Source organism: Dermacentor silvarum, chromosome 5 (assembly GCF_013339745.2).
Source record: "Dermacentor silvarum isolate Dsil-2018 chromosome 5, BIME_Dsil_1.4, whole genome shotgun sequence".
NCBI classification, from domain to species: Eukaryota; Metazoa; Arthropoda; class Arachnida; order Ixodida; family Ixodidae; genus Dermacentor; species Dermacentor silvarum.
This window is the reverse complement of record NC_051158.1, coordinates 24,907,521-24,931,001: the sequence shown is the minus strand read 5'-3', so window position 1 is coordinate 24,931,001 and position 23,481 is coordinate 24,907,521. Positions and strand designations below refer to the sequence as shown.

Genomic DNA, 23,481 nt, shown 5'->3' with positions numbered 1-23,481 from the left:
ACACAATCAAATTACAAAATAATATGGAAACGTCATTCCATGCATAGACAAGAAAACCAAGTGCTCGATCTACCGTGGCACAGGCTCCGGAACGTCTAGTGACACAAGAGCGACACCGACAATGTTTTCCATTCGCTGTTTTTCGTCATAAAAATGTCACTCTGTCATGTCATGGCACTGTACTGATCGCTTGTTTCCGTGTCTTGCCTTCCTTTTGCGCCGTTTCAGATAAAAAAAAAATGAAATGCCGTGATAATGTTATAGCGAAAAACTGTATGCAATGATGCTCGCGTTGAGGCTAATCGCAGAGATTTTTTTTTTTTGCGGCATTCGTGTCGGCGTTGGGGTTGCCTACATTGTTAGGCCCGGAGTCGTTCAGCATTGCTTGCGGCAGCGGCACAATAATATGCGCCGTTGACTTTTCGCACCACCACATGCAGTGTATGTCACTGAAGCGTCGCTCTCGGTGACAACTACGTGCGCCTTTTCTACGCGCGTTACACGCTCGACTCTCCGGAGTCACACGACCTTTGAGTTGAATGGTTGTGAGCCAAACGCGTCATCCAGTCAGCGCAACTTCATTAACGACTCACGAGACGATAAGCGGACGAGGCCCATCCAGGTGCACTATCAGACCGTGTCACAAAATTTTCCTAATTAGCCACACCAGAAACACCATAGCACATGCTTAAGTGTTTGGTTAATTGCTTTCATTAAGTTCTCTTTTGGACTGGTTTCTTTTTTGTTTTTTGGGTTATGACATTTTGTGGTCGTTGCATCCTGCAAATAGTGACGAACACGTGCAATATGTGCGATTTCATTTTTTTCCCCCTTGACTGTCTATCTGGGCAGATAGCATAGGCCTGAAACAAATTACGACAAACTAATTCGCCGTGCGTATGTCACACATGGTTCGGCTCTAACTTGGCGCATCAACGTCCACCACGTCACCTAGCACGATGTAGCGCCGGATCGCGATCCAGCAGTGCTCGTTGAGGTCGTCCAGCTGCTTGCGCCCGTCTTCCCGGTGATGACACGTGACTCTCTCCTTCACGACTCCTGCGAGTCGCATGAAGTCGTGCATGCCTTCGAAGGACCCGACTTCGTCTCGGAGAGCGGCCGCTGCCTCGTCCTTCGCCGATGGACTGGACTTCGGCAAGTTCCTCCAGCAGAGCACGGTGCCGCATGACTCGCTCCAGCGCCAGCCGCTATGGGCCTGTCGATAATGCGAGACGTGTCGGGACTGCTTTTGAATATAATCAAGGTCGCCAAACGCGAGAAAAGATTTCACCGCGATAGGTGTTTTCACAACGATAGGAGTGATATCATGCGTTATATCATGGTTGAGCCGATACAGTCACGAAGGCGGTCGTTGGAGTCGCTCCTCTATAAAGGTCATGATAAAATGATGCGTTAACGACAAGACAAAACATCTAAAAATTGAAGAAAAAAAATGTCGCTCATGTAGTGATACGTTGAGGCGTTATGTTTCATAAATGAGCAACTTCATCGCTTCCCTGAAGCACTTGCAGACCTTACCTCAAGTCCCTTTGGCCGAGTCGACGATGAGGTCGCGACCTCGTTAGGGCTCAGTCTAACAAGCTTGTCGATATTTGTGTCTTAGCAACTGCTCTGCCGGCTAAGAGCGAATGCCACAAGCGACAGTGGATCAGACAACTAGCAGTCACAATAAGAACGACGGGCTATTTTCGGGCATTTATATAGCTGGGTTAAATGGCAGGTCTAAGAGCAGTAATCAAAATTCAAGAATCGAATAAGAGCACACGTAATTCCCGACACGGGGACTCTTGCGAGTATTTTCCTCGAAGTGCTGCAGGTTCAACGATCCAATGATTGGTACTTACTTGTCAGGATGAGCTCCTGCGAGGAATTGCGAAGCCCTGGCCACCAGGCTGGAGTTTCTTCGCGCCGTGTCCCAGACGGCAAACGAGTCCTTGTTCATGTAGCCCGGAAATTCGGCTCTTAGCAGACTGTAGTTGCCAGATATGCCTTCGGACAAGCGACTCACGAACGCCGTCATGTGCCAGCCCTTTTGGACCGAAACGGAGAACCTTCGTATGTTTTCGCTGTGCTTGACAGCATCAGCCATGCGCTCTGAGTCGTCCTTAGACATGCAAGTCGCGCTCACGCCCAGTTCTGCTAAGCTGCTGTTTCTTGACAACGACTCTACCACAGACGTCCAAGCTAGGTCAGTTTCATTCAACGTGGAGGCAGCAGACTCCGAGATCAGTCGCAGTTTCTTTAGCGTGGTGGTTGTGCCAACATAGTCTGTGAGAGCAGACGACAGGTCCTCCGTGTACGTGCCAGGATCAATACTCACAGTCAGCGATGTCACGTGGTTCAGCGAACACAGCTGGTGCAGAAGTCTGCCAAGAGGCGGAGCATCGGTTCCGCCATCCCCCTGCGAGGCGACGACGTCGCGGAAGCAACGGTACCTGAGGAAATGGAAATCGTGCCGATAGCAGGACACTCCCAACTGTGGCCCAAAAACGACCTTCTCCTCTGCGCCACTTTCTCGAAGGGCCTCGCAGACTTCCTGCAAGGCGACGGTCCTCGTGACGCCCCCGCCTATGATCACGTGCTTTAGATTCTGCTTCGTCGAAAGCGCTCTGAAGAACAGAGCCCACTGCTCTGGCCTCCAGATGTAGAAGGGCAGTGTAAGTTCTTGCAGTGTCTCATTCTGCGTGAGAGATGTCAACCAGCCATTCCAAATGAAATAACCCATGTGGTAGAAATAACTGTAGCTGGAAGGGCAGTCAGGAACAATGTGAACGCTGCGCAGCGTCCTATTCTTTGCGAAAATGGCAGTTACGGCTTCGACACACTGCTGCGCTACGAACGCAGTCCTGAAGTCCAGTTTGGCGATGGTCCTGTTTTCTACGAGTCCTCGCAGTATCAACTGCATAGAAGTGCAGTAAAGATAACCCTTTCCCACAAAGTTTAGCGTCGTTAAGGCAGTTGAACTCTTCAGGTACTCCGCGAAAGTGGCACAAATTTCTTCCGGAGCGGAGGCCACGACTTCAAAGTTCAACGAGAGTTCTCTCAGGGATGAGCACGCCGTGGTTGCCGTCAAGAACGCCTTTGCTTCGCTGCGTTTCATGTTTAAATTTGGAACATGGAGCGACGTGAGAGACTTCGTCGTCAACAGAAGAGACGTCACCGCGTCCAGAAACGATTGCCGGCACTCGGCCTCACTGGTGCACTCGAAGTGCTTCAAGTTTCGCAGGGTCGGGACGACGGCGCAGAAGTTACGGTGGGGACTGAGGCCCCACTTGATCGAGTCTCGCAACTTGAGCGTCTCGATGAACTGGTTGCCCCGAAGGGCGTCGCACAGGAGCTCGTCGTACAAGTTGAGCCTGCCCATCGTGACGTCCAGATGCGTCACGCAGTGATGCTTCTTGACGAGGCAGTGCAGCAGCGTGGCGACCCGGTGCAGTGTGTCCAGCGAGTGGTCCCTAACGTACGGGCAGTCGATGCTCGCCACGGTCATCCCGGCGCGCGTTCGCGCACTTTCTCTCAGTTCGAGCTTGGCCTGGGAAAGCACTTCGTTCCACACTGTAAGGTGTCGAGCTATCTGACACGTTCGATCCTCAGTCGCAGTACACGGTGAGTCGTGGTCAATAGCTTCGCCCGAGAAGAAGCCCTTCATTCCTTCGATGTCGGCCAGGCCGACGTCACACACATTCAACGAGTCTGCCCGATCAGTCGTCATCGGGAACTTCCTTGGGGCTTCAGCGCTTGCCATTGGACCTGGAACGACACATGGGGAGCTTAAACGTCTTGACACAAGAAATTTAAGCTATACATTATATTTTAAATGCGAAACATTTCTTGGCGAACATTTGCAAAATTGAGAGTATCTATCTATCTATCTATCTATCTATCTATCTATCTATCTATCTATCTATCTATCTATCTATCTATCTATCTATCTATCTATCTATCTATCTATCTATCTATCTATCTATCTATCTATCTATCTATCTATCTATCTATCTATCTATCTATCTATCTATCTATCTATCTATCTATCTATCTACGTCGTTGTCCTCTCATGGTCGTTTTGAAAACTTGGTATGTACCAAAATTGACATAGTATGACGAGAGTGTAGGACGAGCATACATGATAGGTCATGACATGAATGTCATTACGTGCGTGTCATGTAGGTCATGAAACAGCCGCCTACTTCTTGGTGCTCTCATGGTCGTTTCGTTAACTTGGTATGTACCAAAATTGGCATAGTATGACAAGGGTGTATGACGAACAGAAATGATGGGTCATAACATAAAAGTCCTGACATGCGCGTCATGTAGGTGATGACGATGTCCCAGCGGACAAAGATTAACACTTAAAAACCACTAGAATGGATTCGGACGTGGGCACTAAGTGAAGGAAACACTTAAGCATGATGGTGGAAGTCATAGTCATTAGCACGACTTAGCAAAAATTACAATGTCTCAGCGAAAAAAGATTAACACTCAAAAGCCACTGAAATCGGTTCTGACGTGGCTGCTAAGTTAAGGAAACAATAAAGGATAATGGTAGAAGTCATAGTCATGAGCTTGATTCAGCAAAAATGAAAATGACTCATCGAAAAAATATGAACACTAAAAAACTACTGGAATGGGTTCGGACGTGGGTACTGAGTGAAGGAAACACTAAAGGATGATGGTGGAAGTCATATATATGAGCATGACTCTGCAAAAATGACACTGACTCAGCGAAAAAGATTAACACTTAAAACAACTGAAATGGGTTCTGACGTGGGTACTAAGTAAAGGAAACATTAAAGATGATGGCAGAAGTCATAGTCATGAGCATGACCCAGCAAAAAAAAGTTTAACACTCAAAAGCCAATAGAATCGGTTGGATTTGGTACTCAGTGAAGGAAAATGCTAAGATTGGTGGTCGAAGTCATAGACATGAGCATGACTAAGGTTCGCCTTAAGGTCTCTTAGGTGAGGCTAAAGGAACTCCTGAGGACTCATGAGATGAATGTCATGACATGCGTGTCATGCAGGTCATGAAACAGCCGCCTACGTCTTGGTGCTCTCATGGTCGTTTCGTTAACTTGGTAGGCTCCCCGCACACTGCTTCGCATAACATCGATTCCCACAGCGCGTGGGATCTGCCGGCTTTTTTATAGTGAAGCATTATTGTCTCGTTCCCCGGACTTTCTTCTTCGCCGTCCAGCTTGTGTAAGCCGCACAATCCGAGCCACATTCGCAAAGACTATTGGGAGCAGGTGTTCGAATGTGACGTCCAGTATTCTCTCCCTCACCCTCTCGCGTACGCAGCAGGTGTTACCGTCTAGTTCACGGTCCGTGCGGTTTTGCCCGTCGTTCACTCTATGCTCTTGTGCTTTGTACACCCGCTAGCGACAGGCATTCACTACAGATTGCACCGGGGAGATGGCGTTACGCTTGTGACAGGAAGCTGGGTGCTCAGATAGTGTGCTTTGTTCTGGTTTCGATGACCACAGCGCGAGCCCACATAACGGAAAAATAGCGGAAACGTTTTTGTGTTGCTTTTAAAACGATGTTGAGACCAACAAGTAGGTGGATATTACGCAATTGTACACACAAATGGCACATTTGACTGGTACTTTGAGAGCGCTTCAAAAGCGTTCCCGTGGTCGTGTAAAACGACAATGAAGCTGTACTACGGAGACAATTAAATGACTTTAGTCACATTATTACGGATTTGTTAACAGTATAGGAACGTGTCACGATATTATCATTGCCATGATAAATCCTAGTTACATTTTTAAAGGGCTATTGTTGTTTCGCAGGAGTGCTTAAAAACGACCAGTGAAACGTGCCATAAGCAGTTAAATCTAAACAGTTAAATGATGTGCCTTGTTAGGGCAAGCGCTTAGAATTGACGTATAAATTCCTTCCCGACGTGAGATCTTCATGCATTTTTTAAAAATCCTTAAGAATATTTAAAAATTGCCTGTGGCAGATAGCGCAAAGCAACTTATTATAGCTTACCCGATAAGACGGACGGTAATTATATGCAAGACCAGAGTAGGTTTGTCTTTTTTCTTATTACATATCTTGGAATGATCGTTTTCGAGGGCGCTTAATCGCTACTAAAATGCTGATCTCGTTCGCACGGTCGAGAAGGGGCTCTCCAGCTACATACCTATTTATTTTATTTATTTATTTACAATACGCCTAAGGGCCCTCATGCGCGGGTATTACATAGAGGGGGGGGGGGGGGGGCGACACAAACCCGTGCATGCAAAATGCAGCACTAGCACTCGAAATACAACTATTAATAGATTGATTACACTAGAAACATGAAGTATAACTAAAACATGAAATATACACAAGAAATAAAACTACATGAAATAAACACGCAGACGAACATGAAATAAATAGATATGAACAGGGGGTATATGCACTAATTCTTGCAATCACAAGGAACTTTATACACACTATGTTAATATGTACATACGAGCATATAACAATTAGTAATAACTAATCTGCTACCACTAAACCTTTTCTTGCAACAAGGTTTGAAAATATTTTAAGTTAACTTCAGTAGCTATGCGTGATGGTAGGTTATTCCATTCTATTATTGTGCGAGGAATAAATGATCTTGCGTAAAGCGATGAGCGGCACGTTATGTGTTTTTCTTTGTTAGCGTGGTCACGGAGCGGGAAGACGGCAGGGAGTGGCGAAAAGAAGTCATCGTGAAGCGTGGAATGGGCATGAATGGTCTTTCCTAATCGATCGACCCCATCCGAATCAACACAGCAAGTTGGGCGAGTTGGTAGGTTCAGTGCCAATTAGAGGTACTCTCAGTATTAGTCTAGGACAACTACCAAGTTTCATTTTACAGCATAAGCTATTATGGGCTCATTCCAATAGCCGTTTCGGTTCGCGATGGTGTCCGCCGCCGCCACCGGCCCGAGCCTCCGCCAGTATGGTGGCGCCATCTAGGTAAGGCGCCTGCAACTGCAGCGTGCGCAGGCGCAGACGGCGAGATGCGATTCAGACGATCGAGGCGCGCAATAATAATAATAAAAAAACGCGATCCCCAGCCATCGTCAGTATGGTGGCGCCATCTAGGTAAGGCGCCTGCAAACGCAGCGTGCACAGTCGCAGACGACGAGATGCGATTCAGACGAGGCGCGCAATCAACGCGATTCCGATGTGAGATGTGCGCCACGTATTCTGGATACCTCTTCGGTACACGTTCTGGCGTCTCCTCGCAAGGTACGAACCGCTGCTGCGCGAACCACGGAGCTACGTGCGCGGCTACAACCAGGCGTCATCGTGCAGAGAGCATTACAAGCCGCAGCTCGCCGTCGGCGCCGGGCGGACAGTTCAGATCGTTCTCGTCAAAATCGAGGCGAAGAGACTTTGCCGCGAAGACCCTGGTGTGCGTGGTGCCGAAAGTGGAGCTACTCTTGAGCCGCTTCACCAGCTTACGTTGTGACTGTGCTGCGTGTGCCGCGCAGGCCTGTGGCTTCTTTGTTTCTTGTCGGGAAGCCCTGTACTCTCAGAATTGTCGGGCTACATTGTGTATGTATCCCATAATTCCTTATATCCTCAGTCCTATGGTGTTCTTGGACTGGCGCTGCACGGCCGCGGCAGCACCTCGTTTATAGAATTGGTTGGTATGTAGAAAAAAATGTTAAAAAGTCATCGCGTCACCCTCGTCCGAAGACTAGCCGCTACGAATTCCAACGCGCGCCATGGAATCGGAACTTGCTGTCGGAGTACCCCACAAGTATGCCCACTTTCTGGTCACGTGACCTAACTCATTCGCATGGTTGCGCTGGCGCACTGTCGCTCCGTTCACGAATACGATGATAGGTCACACTAACTTGGATTATTTTTCACCGTTTCGCAAGTTTCACATCTAAAACACAGCCGCCGGATGCGGTGGCCGCGGTCCCGGAAGTTACCCTCAGCTTTCGCTCTCTTCCATTCCCCTGTTCTGAAAAGCAGCATGGCTGCTCGATTAGCGCGCGAGATTTCACGTACTTGGTCGCATAGTGATCTCAGAAATCGGCGCGCTCGCATTCGAGGGATCACAGCTAACAACCATCCGAAGATGCCATCGGATTGGTCATGACATCACCCAGGGCGCTACGCGGTCACACACCCGATATCGTTGCTTGATTTCGTCCGAGCGACCGTGTTTCACAATTTAGCTCACACTCGCCATTCCCACTGCAGTGCCGCGGTACGAACCTTTCGCGAACACACTCGCACCATGGCACTCACCAGAGACGCGCCAGTCGGTGTTTCTCGTTTACTCTTGTCCTTGTTGATTCTGACATTCAGACTCCACCACAAGGCCCTGTAGGTTACTTCTTCTTTGTCGGCCTTAGCACGTGAATCAGCAGTGATGATGATGACGATAATGATGATGATGATGATGATGATGATGATGATGATGATGATGATGATACTCTGTGCAACTGGCACATAACCACCGTGCGGGATTTGCCAAGAATCGACGGTTTGGAGAAAATGGATTAAAAAAAGTTTAGAAAAATAATACAAGCGGAAGATGTATTCTGCTAGGTGTTCAAAGTCAATCAGTCATCACGCATTAATCGTGCCTTCGTTTTTAAAGCGAAGCTTTATATGGCTAGGCGAAATCGCCTGTCAACGGAAAACTCTCATCATCGTCGTCGTCTTCTTCCACAGCATGGCTCGTCGGCTCGTGCTCGGCACGCGCTCGTGCCACGGCTCCCGCGTTCGTCGTCGTCGTCTGCTTCCACAGCCTGGCTGCGTTGTCACTCATATCATTCCAGCGCACAATTTCACTTCTCATCTGTCGTCGTAATGGGGAGGCCGCGTTTACGGGGGCATGATCCACTGCTTAAGGGTTATGGATTATTCATTGTCTTACGTAACGGACAGATTTTACTTTGAAGCAATTTAATTTCGAAGTATCGCAAGCGGCCATGGGCGGTCGAATGCGGCTGATCACGTCGCCGAGCAAACTCGAGACATCGAACGCAAGCGACAATGGCGGCCTGCGGGCATCCCGTCAGTGACGTCGTTCTCTCCGTCGTAGCCGAACGTGTGTGTAACCTCGTAATTGAGAAATAATTCAACGAAGAATCGGGATTAACCCTGTGATAAACATCGGGCCGCATGTTTCAGCTGCGCTGCTTAACCATCTTCGCGGAGTGGAAGGGCCAACGAACTTTTTTTTGCACCAATAGTGTTAAGAGGACTAAATCAGATAAGTGCAGAGAAAGGCGGGGAACATAGTCTAAGAAAAGCGGCTGGTGCCGTAGGGTCCCACCCCCGCTCTAAAACAAACCTTTCTGCAACTGCGAGCCTATCTTGCTCTTGTTCTTCTTCCCTGAATCAAAATGGCGCCACCCACCCTTGGGGACAGGCCATGAATCGGGAGGTGAAAAAGTGTTGTAATTAGAGGAAGCTAAGTTCAACTGAAGTAAGTATCTTGTAAACTTTACTTAACGTGCACATTGTTACAGATATGAATAATCAAATGCCTAATTATTACAGAAAATGTTATGCGAGCATAATAAGTATTAAGAAGAATAGACGAAAAAAAAAAGGCTTCGGAAGTAAAGAAAGGTGTCAAAAAAGACCAATAATAATGCATCTTCTTCTTCTTCTTTCTGGGGTTTTACGTGCCAAAACCAGTTCTGATTACGAGGCAAGCCGTAGTGGAGGGTTCCGGATTAACTTTTGACCACCTGGGGTTCGTTAACGTGCACTACAACGCAAGCACACGGGCGTTATTGCATTTCGCCTCCATCGAAATGCGGCCGTCGCAGCCGGGAAATAGTAACGCATAATCGAGAAGCGAGAGAAACTAAATCCAAACTATTGAACAGATAATAAAGGAGCAAAACGTTATGGACAAAGTCGAAGCATAAACAAATTCAACTAAAATGGGTAGTGGCAAGAGTAGAAGAAGTGCTGGAGAAAATAAAATTAAAGGGGCCCTGAAACTATTTTGACAGTTTTGTACAAAAGAACTGAGTCGTTAGGGTAGGTCCTTCTGATCATTAAGTTATGCACTTAAAGGGACTGACAACAAACTTTTATGGTAACCATTTGTTTTACTGCCACGGAAATTTAAGCTTGCCGGTCAGAATGCCTTATCATTAAGTGGTAACGTGGAAAACGCCGTGGAGCATTTTTTATCAGAATTTTTCGATCGGCAGTGAGGATGTAGTCATTCACTGGAAGCATGTTGAAAACAGTGATAGTTGTGCGCGATAGCGATTATACGCCGGCATTTGTGGGAGGCAGACGACAAGTGCAGCCATAGTTCTGAGAAAATATTGTTTTATTTATCAAGCCCAAGTTCCTCCAATTAAGGCATTGAGAAGCGTTAAATTATTTCTACAGTAATAGCAACGAGTTTCCTTGGTTTCCTGTCCAAGTGCGTTGCTGATTACCCATGTCAAGTGTGTTTTCTAGCCAAGCCAAGTCCTCGAAAGCGAAACGACGCTTTTACACGCGATACGCAGTTAAGCGTGTCGCCGCAGCCAGGCGTGTGTTAATATTGTAGTGCTGGCAGCCAACTTACGGCACAGCCAGTCGATGGCATTTTGCATCTCACAGGGAGACCACAAAACTCTAGGTACTTACTCGCAAACTCTCACGCGCACAACAGCATGTGCGGCGCCATGCATTGTAGGACGCCTGTGGCGTGCGTTAGCGTGGACTTTCTTTACTTCGTAATGGCCCATGGAATAAAGCACAAGTGTCTAATAATAAACCTACTGCCATTTTAAGCAATACGTATGCCGTACCTAATAACAGTCGACTTACGTATAGTAATCTCATAGACTACATCCGAAGTGCCCCGATTTCACCGCCAGGCCTCGCTACTTACTTGTTAGTTTTGATACTTTGCGAATTTAAAATTGCAGTTCCTAATTAAATAACGGTAAGCGTGGTGGACTATCACAATAAATCATGGTCATTTAATTTCCATCAACGTCTCACAATACATTCTGGCCAGTTGCCAGTCCCGTGCTCCGCGTAAAGCGTGTAATTTTAAGTCTTTAAAAATATGCCTCGCTAACCATTCGCAGCGGCGCCGCTGCGATCGGTAGCGATGCCATTGATGTCAATTGAGCGTGCTATCTGACTGGCTAACCAGCTCGCGTCATCGATTAGTTTTGCAACATTACGGTGAACAAAATATCGTTCGTAAAAGTTGCAATGTTGGTTAATTTGTTCCTGCAGAAAAGTAAGAGAAAGAGAATACACAACGACGAATTTATCACTACACTCAAGAACTTCCGGCACACAGCAAGTGTCGTCTGCTTGTGCTACACAGTTCTCCGTATTGACGCGAGGTGCGCGGTCAGTGTTGGTCTCGAGCTTTCTTTTAGCGAGCAACATGGATCGTCCTTGTTAAGATGTGGGCTGCAAATCCAGCGATCGGCGACATGTCAAGCTGCGACATCGTGTCCCTCTGCAAGGCAACATGAGAGCGGAGTGGTTGCAGCGCATCGGACAGTCTCGATCGGCGCAAGCATCTACGCGTTTGCGGCCGTCACTTCAGGCCGGAGTATTCACTACCGCATAGAGAGTGTTAGCGTGACCTGGTAATCCGGTAAATGCAGGCGGACTGAGCGTTTTGCCATGTGGGCGGAGGCGCAAATCGTGAGCGGCCGGCAAGGGTACAGCCACCTGGTGGCACAGAAATGAACAAGGCAAACAGAGATGATATAACAGTAAGCAAGTGTATTCTACTTCGCTGCTGGTGTAAACATTTGGCGGTGGCGTAATCGGGAAAACGTTTTCTTTTAAATGTTTAACCCGTTCAGTCACGAATTATGATCGACTGTTGATAAATGTATGAAACTTACATAATTTTATGCCAAGGTGCTGCAGACTCCTTTAGGAGCAAGTCAAAATGGCAGAATGACTCTTTCTGAATTTTATAACTGAGTGCACCATAATTACAGAGTGATCAATTATCTAATTATTGTGCACTCAGTAATGATACGGTTTCTGTTGGTGTAAACTTTTGGCAGTAGAGTATTCTTGAACACGTTGTCTTTTTAAATGTTTAAAATGTTTTACAGTTGGCTACAGTCATATTAGCGCTGTGTTTGGCTGGTTAAGCTCTGCACCACCAGGTGGATGCACCGTGCACGTCACTCTATTGACTCTATAGGCCACTCCAGTTGCTCACTTTTTTACGCTACAGCCCCTTCATCTCTACGGTAGTAGTGTGGAGATGCTTTTAGTTTACGCCGCCGCCCATTCGTGGAAACGCCCAGCTCGCCTGCGTTCATCGGAATACCGTATACTCTCGGCGCTGCGACAGAAGGCTCGCAACACGCGCTGCTTGGACAGCTCTCGCTGTGGATCGAGGGCCAGACGGCTAGCAGACAGGTTGGTGAGGCTTCGTGCGCTGGCTCCGAGCACAGGAAGTAGACGACATGACGTCACTTCATGACGTCACTTCAGCACGCAGAACCAGTGAAGGCGGAGCTGAGCCCCGATCACTCGATCGGTGAACGAGTTGAGGAGAAAAAAGCATCACTAGGGAGGAGGGTAACTTGGTAATCGCCCGTAGCTCAATTAACACGAGACGCCTCACCTAAATTGTGGCGCTAATGTTCTGCTGAAGTTGTACGTCGCGCGTCTACAAAATTTGTGCAAACCGTGTCGCGATATGGGGGGATGCCAACGGCCCTCTGCCTCGACACACCGAGCCCCGCGGTTGGCGCATGCCTGCGCATCAACCGCGGTCCGGTACAAGCTCGAGGAAACAAAAGACGATCGACAACCACGTGTACACTCGGAAAGCATTTATTACGACTGCAACTAACACTCCGAGCAGGCCAGCTAGCTATAGTTGACATCACTGAGGGTTCCCTCGAAGAGATTAATACACCAGGTAAAGAAGGGCTTCCGACTTACCAACTGGGGAAATACGGGCGTCCGCGGCGATTGCCGCGGCAAGAACGCGGTTGACTAACCACGTGCGGGAATACGGGAGCAGCGGCGGAGACTTCCGCCGTAGCCGCTTGCTGGGGACCAAAGAGACCCGGGCGATATCAGCGGGATCTCACGTGACCCACCCGGTGGCGCTGATAGCGCCTGCGATTCCCGCCTACTAAGTGGTTCATTTGGAAAGGAAGGGGTTGGCGCTATCTTCTGCAGCCCTTGAGGGAGCACGGCTCAGCGCCAACGGGGAGGGGAGAGTGGGAGGAAAAGGAGGGTATAAAGGAAGGTGTTGGTGTCGCCAAGGCAGGGGCGAAGCAGACCGGCGGGCAGGAACGGGGTCACGCCATCCGGAGGGTAGGGCCTTGACAGCTCGCGTCTGGCCTGGTGTGGTCAGCCAGTCCAAGGCTGGGTGGTGGGGCAGGGCCGGAGGGCCTGCAAAGAAAGGAGCCAGCACCCATGGATGACCGCAAGGTCATCCATGTGTGCTGGCGGTGTTAGAGAGTGGTTGAGAGCCCTGACGAGTCCAGGTACTCAACTACGCTGAGCAGGGCCGGGAGGTGGTTTCGACGGGGGAAGAGGATGTCCTCCTGTCGTGTGGTGGGAAGTCCAAGGTGGCGAAACTCCTGCAGGAGCAGTCCACGGGGTTGGTTGTGTGCCGGGCAGGCCAGCAGGAGGTGCTCCAGTGTCTCTGGCTCACCACAGGAGGCGCAGGCAGGTGAGGCGATGAGGCCAAGCGGATGGCGTCGTGCGGCTGTCCAGCAACAGCCGATTCTCAGCCGGAGTAGCAGCGAACTCTCCCTCCGTGCAAGGCCGCGTTGCGGTTAGTGCCGTGGGGGGCGTCCCAAGGACACGCGCTTGTCAGGATGGGACACCTGGAGTTACCGCTGAAGCCGGAGCCTCGTGAAGTCCGCGGCTGTGACTGCCGCACTCAAGGGGACGTCACCGTGGTGGGCACTCTTGGCTATGGCATCGGCCTCCTCGTTGCCCGGGATGCCTACATGAGCAGGGATCCAGTGCAGGGACACCGGGCAACCTGCATCCTGTAGTGCCGCCAGTCGCGTTGAGAGGAGAGCGACCCCCAGGCTCGCCCTCTCCGGCCTCTGCAGGCTCAAGAGGGCTGCCTTGGAGTCGCAGAAGATTGCTGCTGGAGTCTCTGGGGGTTCCTCTGTGAGCAGGTCGACAGCAAGGTAGAGGCCTGCTACCTCCGCTGCTGTGGAGCTCGCATGGGCTGGAAGGCGACACTGCCTACTCTTCTGCAGGGCAGGTATGATTCACGCCGCCGTCGACGAGCCTGTGTCGGGGACCACGGAGCCATCGACGAACACCTGCAGGTGGCCCTCAAGGTCCTCGTGGAGGAGTGAGGCCGCCGTCTGCTGCAATGCGCAGGTCGGTGATCGCCGCTTGGTGATGCCTGATAGCTCCGTGGTGATGGCGATAGGAGGTCTCTGGGGTGGGGGCAGCTGCACTGTGTTGGGTGGGGGGTTCCCGATCACCTCCTCATACAGGCAGCACAGCCGCCCCATCTGCGATGAAGGCCGTGCGCGCAAGCGGGTCAACAGGCCACCGCCGTCTGCAGCATGGTGGAGTCGGTCGATGTGCCGCAGGCCCTGCTGTAGGAGCAGCAGCGGCAAGGGACACGCTCCAGCCTCGGCCAGGGTGGCAGCGACCTGCGAGTTGCGCGGAACACCTAGGCAGAGCCGAACAGCTGCCCGGTGTTGCAGCTCCAGCTTCTTCAGGCGGGGTGGTGGTAGCGCCACCAGTGGGAGGGCGTACCGCAGGCGTGAGGTGGCTGCTGCATCGAAGAGTTGCAAGGCCCACCTGGTTGTGCAGCCTTGTCCGTGGGCGAGGGGCTGCGAGACGGCCTTGCGGACCCGGAAGGATTCCCGCGCGCCGCCCGCGGAAGGAAAGTTTCCCCTCTCCCAACTCTCCATGGCACGCATGCGCTTGACGCGACGTTCGCTGCCCGTGCGGCGGTTATGGGACCCGAGGATTCCCACATCCGTTTCAAGGAACGTGCAACAAAGTGTCGGTTTTGGTGACCGGTGCTTCACAAAGTGAAGAAAGGTGTGGCATTGAAATATTCTCTCTTATTCTCGATTGGTCGTTGTCTCTCTCTTGCCTGCCAAGCGAAGAGTTGAGCCTTTCTAGCAGAATTTCTGGTCGTGCTTCTAGCCATTCGGTAAACTGAATCCGTTAACAAAATCTGCAAAGCAGGCCGCTCCTCTCTAAATGCTTCTGCCGATTTGCATTTTTTGCGAGCCTTGGAAGCATAAACTGCACTCCCCCTCCCCCCCCTCCCCCCCAACAAAATTTTGCTTTTATCGGATTACTTTGAGTGCTTGGGAAGAACGGTGTATTATTGAACGAAATTTCCAGACTTTCGGCCCATATCTTTATAACAGTGGACTCTTTCAAGCGCGACTACTTGACGTCCCCTTCACTAGGCTACGTTGTCGACTACCGCAATTAATTTTTTACGCAAAGCTGGTCTAGCACTCTCACTGATTTCTTCTTTTTGTTAGGAAGATCTTATAGACCATTTTTTATGTCTTGTCAATGATTCTCTAATATGCGAAAAAACGCTGTCGTTGTTTCTGTATTCTTTTTTTCCCCACGAGTTTTATACCTTGCGCAACAGTACGTCGGAATAGCCCTATAAGCACCACTCTATCGTCCTGGGTTAGAATAACCACTTCAATTTGATTGCACTAACAGATCTGCAAAGATTTTGAGATTTGCACTACTATTCAAGACTGTCTTTTGGGCTTTATGCAATTTAATTGCGTAACTCTGGCTTTGGCCTGTTTATTTTTTAACCAGATATAAGCGCGAAATTTCTACTTGATTGTGTTTACTATTTCACCCGATTAAGTAGGCACCTGCAAACGCAGAGTTACGTGCGCGGTTCCAACCCGGCATCATCGGGCTCAGCAGACTGCTGTGCAGAGAGCATTACAAGCCGCAGCTCGCCGTCGACGCCGGGCGGACAGTTCAGATCGTTCTCGTCAAAACCAGGCGAAGAGACTTAACCGCAGAGACCCTGTTGTGCGTGGTGCCGAAATTGGAGCTACTCTTGAGCCGCTACACCAGCTTACGCTGTGACTGTGCTGCGTGTGCCGCACAGGCCTGTGACTTTTTACTGGGGAGTAAAACTGTTTTTTTTTCTCTTCTAAACCAGTATCGCTCACTGATAACTACCACTATGGGAATGTTCTAGTAATATGGACTGAAACACTTCTGACCCATATTGTTATTTCGCAAATATTTGCGCTTACGGTAATATTTCTTAGCAACTTAGCGTAACTTAGCAAAAACTGTTTCCAAAAAGCTTTCTTCGCTAGTTTTCCAGAAAAGTTTACTTGCTTAAAATTTGTACTCCGAACTCACGACGCGGTAGACTCAAGCAGTAGGACCCATAGTTTTTCACAAGCCACTCATCTGACGAAACTTCAGTGGGTGCTGCAATATTTGGAGAAAGGCAGAAATTGACATCCGCCTTTACTCTAACACGAAGCCAACGAGGAAACACAAATGTTTGCTTTGCAGTCTCACTGCTTTTTGTGAAACTTCCTTCAAATTGTGTGCTTCCGCGGAACATAGTTGCTGTATTCAGTGTCTTGAAACTTTGGGTCCACCATTTCAGCCTCCCCTTGCATTCTGCTAGATTCCTGGTTTGCTGAGCTGGTAGAGAGACCGACCTAGAAAGGCGTTGGTCCCGTGTTCGATCCTCGGACCATGGCACATTTTCCTTCAACTCACAAATTTTCTTTCTGAGAAAGCCGCGTGAGTTTTTGTTATTGTTTCTTTCTTGTATTTTCGCGCTACAGTCCAGGTATTGCGGATTTCTTTCCTTTGATGAAACGTGCACCTTTCTGGGCTTCCGCAGGACTGACTTGGCATTGTGTGACGTTTGATGTGAAAACGTTTCCTATAAACTTCACGCGTTTCACTTTGTCTCGTGAGTTCGCTTCTTCCAGAGACACTCGACCGGTAACATTAGCGTTTAAAATATGTTGCCGATTGTCGCCATAGGCTGGCGATGCGTTGCCAATTACGGACAACCACATAATCGGCGAGGGGACGCCGAAAGGGCATCATCCCTCCAGGAGGTGTTGGCCCAACCCGGGCTGTCTCAGTGTTTTTAGCCATGGCTGGCAAACACCGAAAGGGTGCCAAGCCGGGACAGCCGCATTAGCGAGTGCCACGTTTTCTAGATAAACGTGGCTAATGCTGATGGCTCAGTTATGTTTCTTTGCTGTTGCAGACAGTAGATTAAAAGGCACGTGCTGTGAAGCAAATATATCGTGACTGTGGCAGTAGGTTTCAAATATGTGTTATGTTCATAAAATATTTATTCAAGAACTGCCGATGTATCCATATTCACTTGCAAGGTTTTGTAACGTGGCGTGTGCGAGCCAATCTATTAAACTTTGGCTCTAAAGACAGTGCTTTCGCGCTTGACGGCTTGCACATGGAAAAGGGGAAAATACTTATGCTTAAATGAAACAGCCAGGCTAAGTAGATCCTACGTATAGTATAAGCTTTTATAAAATTATGCTTTAACCGATGGGACATTTCATCGTTGTTGATTTTTCAGGGGCCATTCCTCGCTACAATCCAATGACCTTGATGTAGCTCTAAAAAAAAAAAAAAAAAAACGCCGCATATCCACGGGGTGAATGATGATGAGTGGGTGAAGCTCCGGAGGGAATCATCGGTAAACCGTGAATCTTCCGTGTAATTCGCCCAGTCTCGCCGCACTAAATCGAACGATTGACTTCCACGAATGACATGCGCCATATGTGACGTCATTCCTATTTTATAACAGCGCCCTTCATTATAATTGCACCATCTGCCGCTTAAGGGGACGCTAGCACAAACGCGTTAGAAACGTGCAGTAGTCTCTAGTAAGGGGGAGAGGCCACAGCGTCTTACGCAGCCGTTTACACATGCCGGAACGTGCACCGCGTTTGCCGACGCCATCACATGACTGCTGAGAGAGTATAACCCCCGTATTCATAAACGCTCCTCGACTTGAACTTGACTTGCCACTGCCTTCAACGCGTTTCGAACGCGCCATGCCACCAGCGCCCCGAGCGGCTGGTCAGACCGCTATTTTTGTCTTCCGAGGTCTTGTTTGGTTTCGGTTTCCATAGCAATGCTTTAGATTCTGGCTTGCCTTTGGCTGGTAAGATGCTCAATATCTGTAGTCTATAGTGGAGCGTCACCTATAGCGTCATCTAAAGTGGAGCGCAAGAGCTTTAATATTTCATTTTTAAGTACGCCGTACATATAGACGTAGTAGACTGGCGGATGGCAGACCTTTTGCTGGAAATGCCGCCAAGATTTTCGAAGAACCTTAGGTAGGCTGAATCCGCGCATGCATACTGGAAAAATAATGCGATCAGAGCTCTCTTTATTGGAATTCATTTGCCGTTTTTGAGCTGCTCTTCTCAGTTGCACACAATCGGAAACAGTTGCTCCATACAAAGAAGCTTTTTTTTAGATAACGAATTGGGTAGAAAAAAATACTGGATCACGCACTTGATAGACAGACACAAACTACAAGAAGAATGTTTTAGCCATGACCATGACAAGCAACACGTCAAGTAAAAAAGGCACACGCGAACCGGGCCGGGCGCTTAATTGCAGCAGCAGCAGCAGCAGCAGCAGCAGCAGCAGCAGCAGCAGCAGCAGCAGCAGCAGCAGCAGCAGCAGCAGCAGCAGCAGCAGCAGCAGCAGCAGCAGCAGCAGCAGCAGCAGCAGCAGCAGCAGCAGCAGCAGCAGCAGCAGCAGCAGCAGCAGCAGCAGCAGCAGCAGCAGCAGCAGCAGCAGCAGCAGCAGCAGCAGCAGCAGCAGCAGCAGCAGCAGCAGCAGCAGCAGCAGCAGCAGCAGCAGCAGCAGCAGCAGCAGCAGCAGCAGCAGCAGCAGCAGCAGCAGCAGCAGCAGCAGCAGCAGCAGCAGCAGCAGCAGCAGCAGCAGCAGCAGCAGCAGCAGCAGCAGCAGCAGCAGCAGCAGCAGCAGCAGCAGCAGCAGCAGCAGCAGCAGCAGCAGCAGCAGCAGCAGCAGCAGCAGCAGCAGCAGCAGCAGCAGCAGCAGCAGCAGCAGCAGCAGCAGCAGCAGCAGCAGCAGCAGCAGCAGCAGCAGCAGCAGCAGCAGCAGCAGCAGCAGCAGCAGCAGCAGCAGCAGCAGCAGCAGCAGCAGCAGCAGCAGCAGCAGCAGCAGCAGCAGCAGCAGCAGCAGCAGCAGCAGCAGCAGCAGCAGCAGCAGCAGCAGCAGCAGCAGCAGCAGCAGCAGCAGCAGCAGCAGCAGCAGCAGCAGCAGCAGCAGCAGCAGCAGCAGCAGCAGCAGCAGCAGCAGCAGCAGCAGCAGCAGCAGCAGCAGCAGCAGCAGCAGCAGCAGCAGCAGCAGCAGCAGCAGCAGCAGCAGCAGCAGCAGCAGCAGCAGCAGCAGCAGCAGCAGCAGCAGCAGCAGCAGCAGCAGCAGCAGCAGCAGCAGCAGCAGCAGCAGCAGCAGCAGCAGCAGCAGCAGCAGCAGCAGCAGCAGCAGCAGCAGCAGCAGCAGCAGCAGCAGCAGCAGCAGCAGCAGCAGCAGCAGCAGCAGCAGCAGCAGCAGCAGCAGCAGCAGCAGCAGCAGCAGCAGCAGCAGCAGCAGCAGCAGCACAGCAGCAGCAGCAGCAGCAGCAGCAGCAGCAGCAGCAGCAGCAGCAGCAGCAGCAGCAGCAGCAGCAGCAGCAGCAGCAGCAGCAGCAGCAGCAGCAGCAGCAGCAGCAGCAGCAGCAGCAGCAGCAGCACAGCAGCAGCAGCAGCTCAGCAGCAGCAGCAGCAGCAGCAGCAGCAGCAGCAGCAGCAGCAGCAGCAGCAGCAGCAGCAGCAGCAGCAGCAGCAGCAGCAGCAGCAGCAGCAGCAGCAGCAGCAGCCTATATTTATGTCCACAGAAGAAGGCCTCTCCCTGCGAATCTCCAATTACCCCTGTCTTGCGCTAGCTGATTCGAACTTGCGCTTGCAAATTGCGTAACTTCATCACCCCACCTAGTTTTCTGCCATCCTCGACTGCGCTTCCCTTCTCTTGGTGTCAATTCTGTAACTCTAATCGTCCACCGGTTATCCATCCTACGCATTACATGGCCAGTCTATCCCCATTTGCTCTCTGATTCACACCACTCTCCTCCTGTCTCTTAACATTAGGCCTAACATTTTTTGGTCCATCGCTCTTTGTGCGGTCCTTAAAGGGCCCCTAAACCACCCAAAGGTCGAAGTTTAGTTGTGGTGTTGCAGCTGTGCACGCGTCTAGAACAAACACGTAGCCGCAAGAATTTTTCGAAGTGGTGCCGTAAAGCGGAGTTACACGCGTTTGATGATCGAAGCACGGCCCTCGCTCGTTTCGCTCTTTCCATCGTTGCGCGCTGTTCGTCGGCTGGTCTCTCCCCCTGCCCGAGTGCTCCTCCAAATGTCACGTGACATACGTCATCGCGAACGTGCTTTCCACTTCGGTTAAGGCACGTCCACGCTAGCGGCAAACATACCGACGGTGAACCGGCCTCCAGTGCCGTATAGAACGTCTGCCGCGCGAGAGGTGTCCGAAGTAGATGACAGTTCGGCTGGCGCACCGCCCGCCATACGACCGACGGTTCAATTGACGAACGCGAAGCTGCGCGCCTCCACCACCGGCGACGCAGACATCGGCTGCAGCATATGTTCCCAGCAAAATAATTTCCGCTTCATAAAGTGATGCGTAATTATTACATCTTATGAAAAACGATATCCACTGTCAAAAGTTTAACACTAACGAGAGCTCCAATATTTGTCGAGCTCCGCTGCAGTGTATGCGGCTACCGACTGCAGACGACCGGCACAGCTGTGCTCGCATCAGAGCCGACGGCGCCTCTAATATAAGCGTATTTTCTTCTTTGTGTACGATTCGTACAAATGGGTCCCGGTCTCATCGTCTCCACGACAAGGAAATCTCGCCATTCGCGAGCAATACCGCCGTCGAACGGCGGCCCGCGAATAGCAAACGGCGTGCGGCGAGTTACCGTGACGACAACGTGGACGGGCCTTAGCCGCCACTTTTCAGCTTTTCAGCAGCTTTTCCCCTGGTCATGTCTTGCAAGGCCCCTTCTAACTTCATCGCTAGTTATAGAAGGAGTCTCTGTATCCTGTTCATCACTACTTCGAATGAAGGTAGCGTGACTGCTCTGGTAACTGTACAGGTCAGTATAGAATTCTTCCGGTGCTTTTACTATGTCATCGCAATTGCTGATGGTATTACCCAGCTTATTTTTCACTACATACATCTTGCCTTACAAGAACGTCGGAATCCACAAGCACGAAGATCAGACAAATCCCAGTACTTCTCATCATTCCCATGGGGGGTGAAAGATTGCAGCGTCCAAGATCACTCTAGTAATTATTGTAGGGAACCCTGTGGGGCCAACAACTCCTGTAGGGTTGGTCGCCTTTACGGCGTTCCCCATCTCGCAGGCTACTTGGACGAGCCCGATGTACTGTCGATGCACTGGTTTGGCGAGAGCTTGAGGCGAATGGCTACCCAATGAGCAAATAACGACTCTGTGCACATCCTTATGCAATCGTCGAAAATGAGTTGAACATTTGCAGGGACGTGACGGACAACACTGAAGAAAAAATAATGGAGAAGGTCCCAGACAAAACCATCGAAACCAGTCGGGATGTGCGAGATTACTCTATAGAAACAATAAATGAGGTCGTCCTCAGCGACGGCATGGAAACCGACAGAAAACGTTACGAGCGTTACACCGACGAACAATAGGCAGTTCATATATCAGCCCAATGTTGGCTCGAGCTTAAACACCGTAATGGTTTACACGCCACCATGATGCCTCATAGTTTGCTATTTCCAACTGTCTTCTGTGGCCACTATCGGCGTCAAGTCCTTTTCAAATAATACAAAGCTAAAACAGGGAATGTATGGACTGTACTTTCCTTCGTAAGTCGTCATTCGCCAATTAAGTGGTTTTCGTTGTAACATGCTAACACATCAGCGCATGGTGACAGTCAGCGCGCATTTTAAACGCCAATGTTACCGGTTGAGTGGTGTAAGTTTTTTGGGAAACTTTGTGATATCAAATGTCGCAAAATAGCATATCATTCCTGCTGAAACCCGTAAAGAAGTGGAAGTTTCATCAAAGGGACAAAATTGACATTACGTGGGCTGTAGCGCGACCTTCTAAGAAAGAAAACTTCGAACTTGCGCGATAACTTGCACTGGTCCGAGGATATAACCCGGGACCAACGCCTTTCCAGGTTGCTCGGTCTATCATCTCAGCAAACCAGGAGTCTGGCAGATTCCAAGGGGAGGCTGATTTGATGGGCAACCCGTAGCTTCAAGACACTGAATACGGAAAATAATAAAAGGGAATGAAACTGCACGGAAGACATTTGTGTTTCCTCTTTAGCTTCGTGTTATAGTAAAGGCGGACGTCAATTTTTCAATTTCTCCAAATATTCCAGCACCCACTTAAGGTCCGTAAGATGGGTGGCTTGTGGAAAACTATGGGTATCTACTACTTGAGCCTAACCGCGTCTGGAGTTCCCAGTAGCAAGATTAAGCAATTAAAAATTTCTTGAAAACTAGCGAGTGGAGGTTAATGCATACGGTACATACAAGGAAACATAATCGTAAGCGCAAATATTGCTCTATTAACAGTATGTATCCGGAGTGCTTCAGGCCATATTGCTAGACATTTCCGTGGTGGTAGTTATCAGCGACCGACACCGGTTTGAGAAAAAAAAAAAACACACGCTAAGCTGCACTCACACATGAGAAGAAAGAAACCGTAGGCGCAATCGCTGATAGCTTTATTGCCAGAGGGTAGATGGTCATGCCAACAGCGTCTTATGGGATGAATGGCTGAGTAACGGTTTCCTTGATGTATTCGAGCATCAGGGATCACCTCCCGAGGTACCAGCAATATTCACCGAGGCCGTCCAGATGCAGACGGGAGTCCCCACGAGAGTGGCTCACCACGCGGCGCTTGACTATACGCATGATGACACGGCGCTTGACCCATGACGTCGCGGAGCCTGACAAACCATTTGCAAGAAGGCGTCCACGTCTCGAAAGCTCCTGACAGCCTCTCGAATCATGGCGGCCGCTTCGCCCGCACTGACGGACGACAGCCGGGGAACCTGCTCCTGGACTGCGCTGTCACGCTGGACTCGTTCCAGTGCTTGGGCCGAGGACCTTCAGCAAAGTTGCCCAATTTCCAGAAATCAGCATCAACATAAATGTTTGACTTCCATGTATTGAAGCGCTGTGCTTTCGTTGCACGTGGCCCCTCGGCCGTTTCCTGCATGTGGCAAGTCTACTAGATGGACGCAAGCCTCCATTGGCCTAGTGTATTGCAGGTGGTCTCGGTTGCGGGACATAAAGAGGGCGTCCAAGAGGCGGAGCTCGTCCTGTTCTTAAGTCCTTTCGCGAGAGAGGGTACTCGATGGAGCATGCCGAGGACCTGTTCTGCCTGCCGCAGCGGGTGCCTTACAGTGGCGGCTT

General features: G+C 50.2%; 2 protein-coding genes across 2 annotated transcripts in view; one reads left to right on the top strand and one right to left on the bottom strand.

Moving 5' to 3' along the window:
• Positions 1-919: 919 nt before the first annotated feature.
• LOC125945656 (uncharacterized) lies at positions 920-8,384 on the bottom strand. Its single transcript, XM_049667864.1, has 3 exons — positions 8,266-8,384; positions 1,866-3,771; positions 920-1,208 (listed from the first exon to the last, which is right to left on the bottom strand). The coding sequence occupies exons 2-3, from the start codon at positions 3,764-3,766 to the stop codon at positions 920-922; spliced, it is 2,190 nt and encodes a 729-aa protein (XP_049523821.1). The 5' UTR covers positions 3,767-3,771; positions 8,266-8,384.
• A 9,642-nt stretch (positions 8,385-18,026) lies between these two features.
• The window catches only part of LOC125945655 (uncharacterized protein DDB_G0271670-like), a 57,554-nt gene continuing 52,099 nt past the window's right edge, over positions 18,027-23,481 (top strand). Inside the window, 6 exon segments of the mRNA XM_049667863.1 lie at positions 18,027-18,083; positions 18,601-18,857; positions 18,889-19,250; positions 19,253-19,460; positions 19,492-19,615; positions 19,765-19,860. Coding sequence (XP_049523820.1) covers positions 18,027-18,083; positions 18,601-18,857; positions 18,889-19,250; positions 19,253-19,460; positions 19,492-19,615; positions 19,765-19,860 — 1,104 coding nt within the window.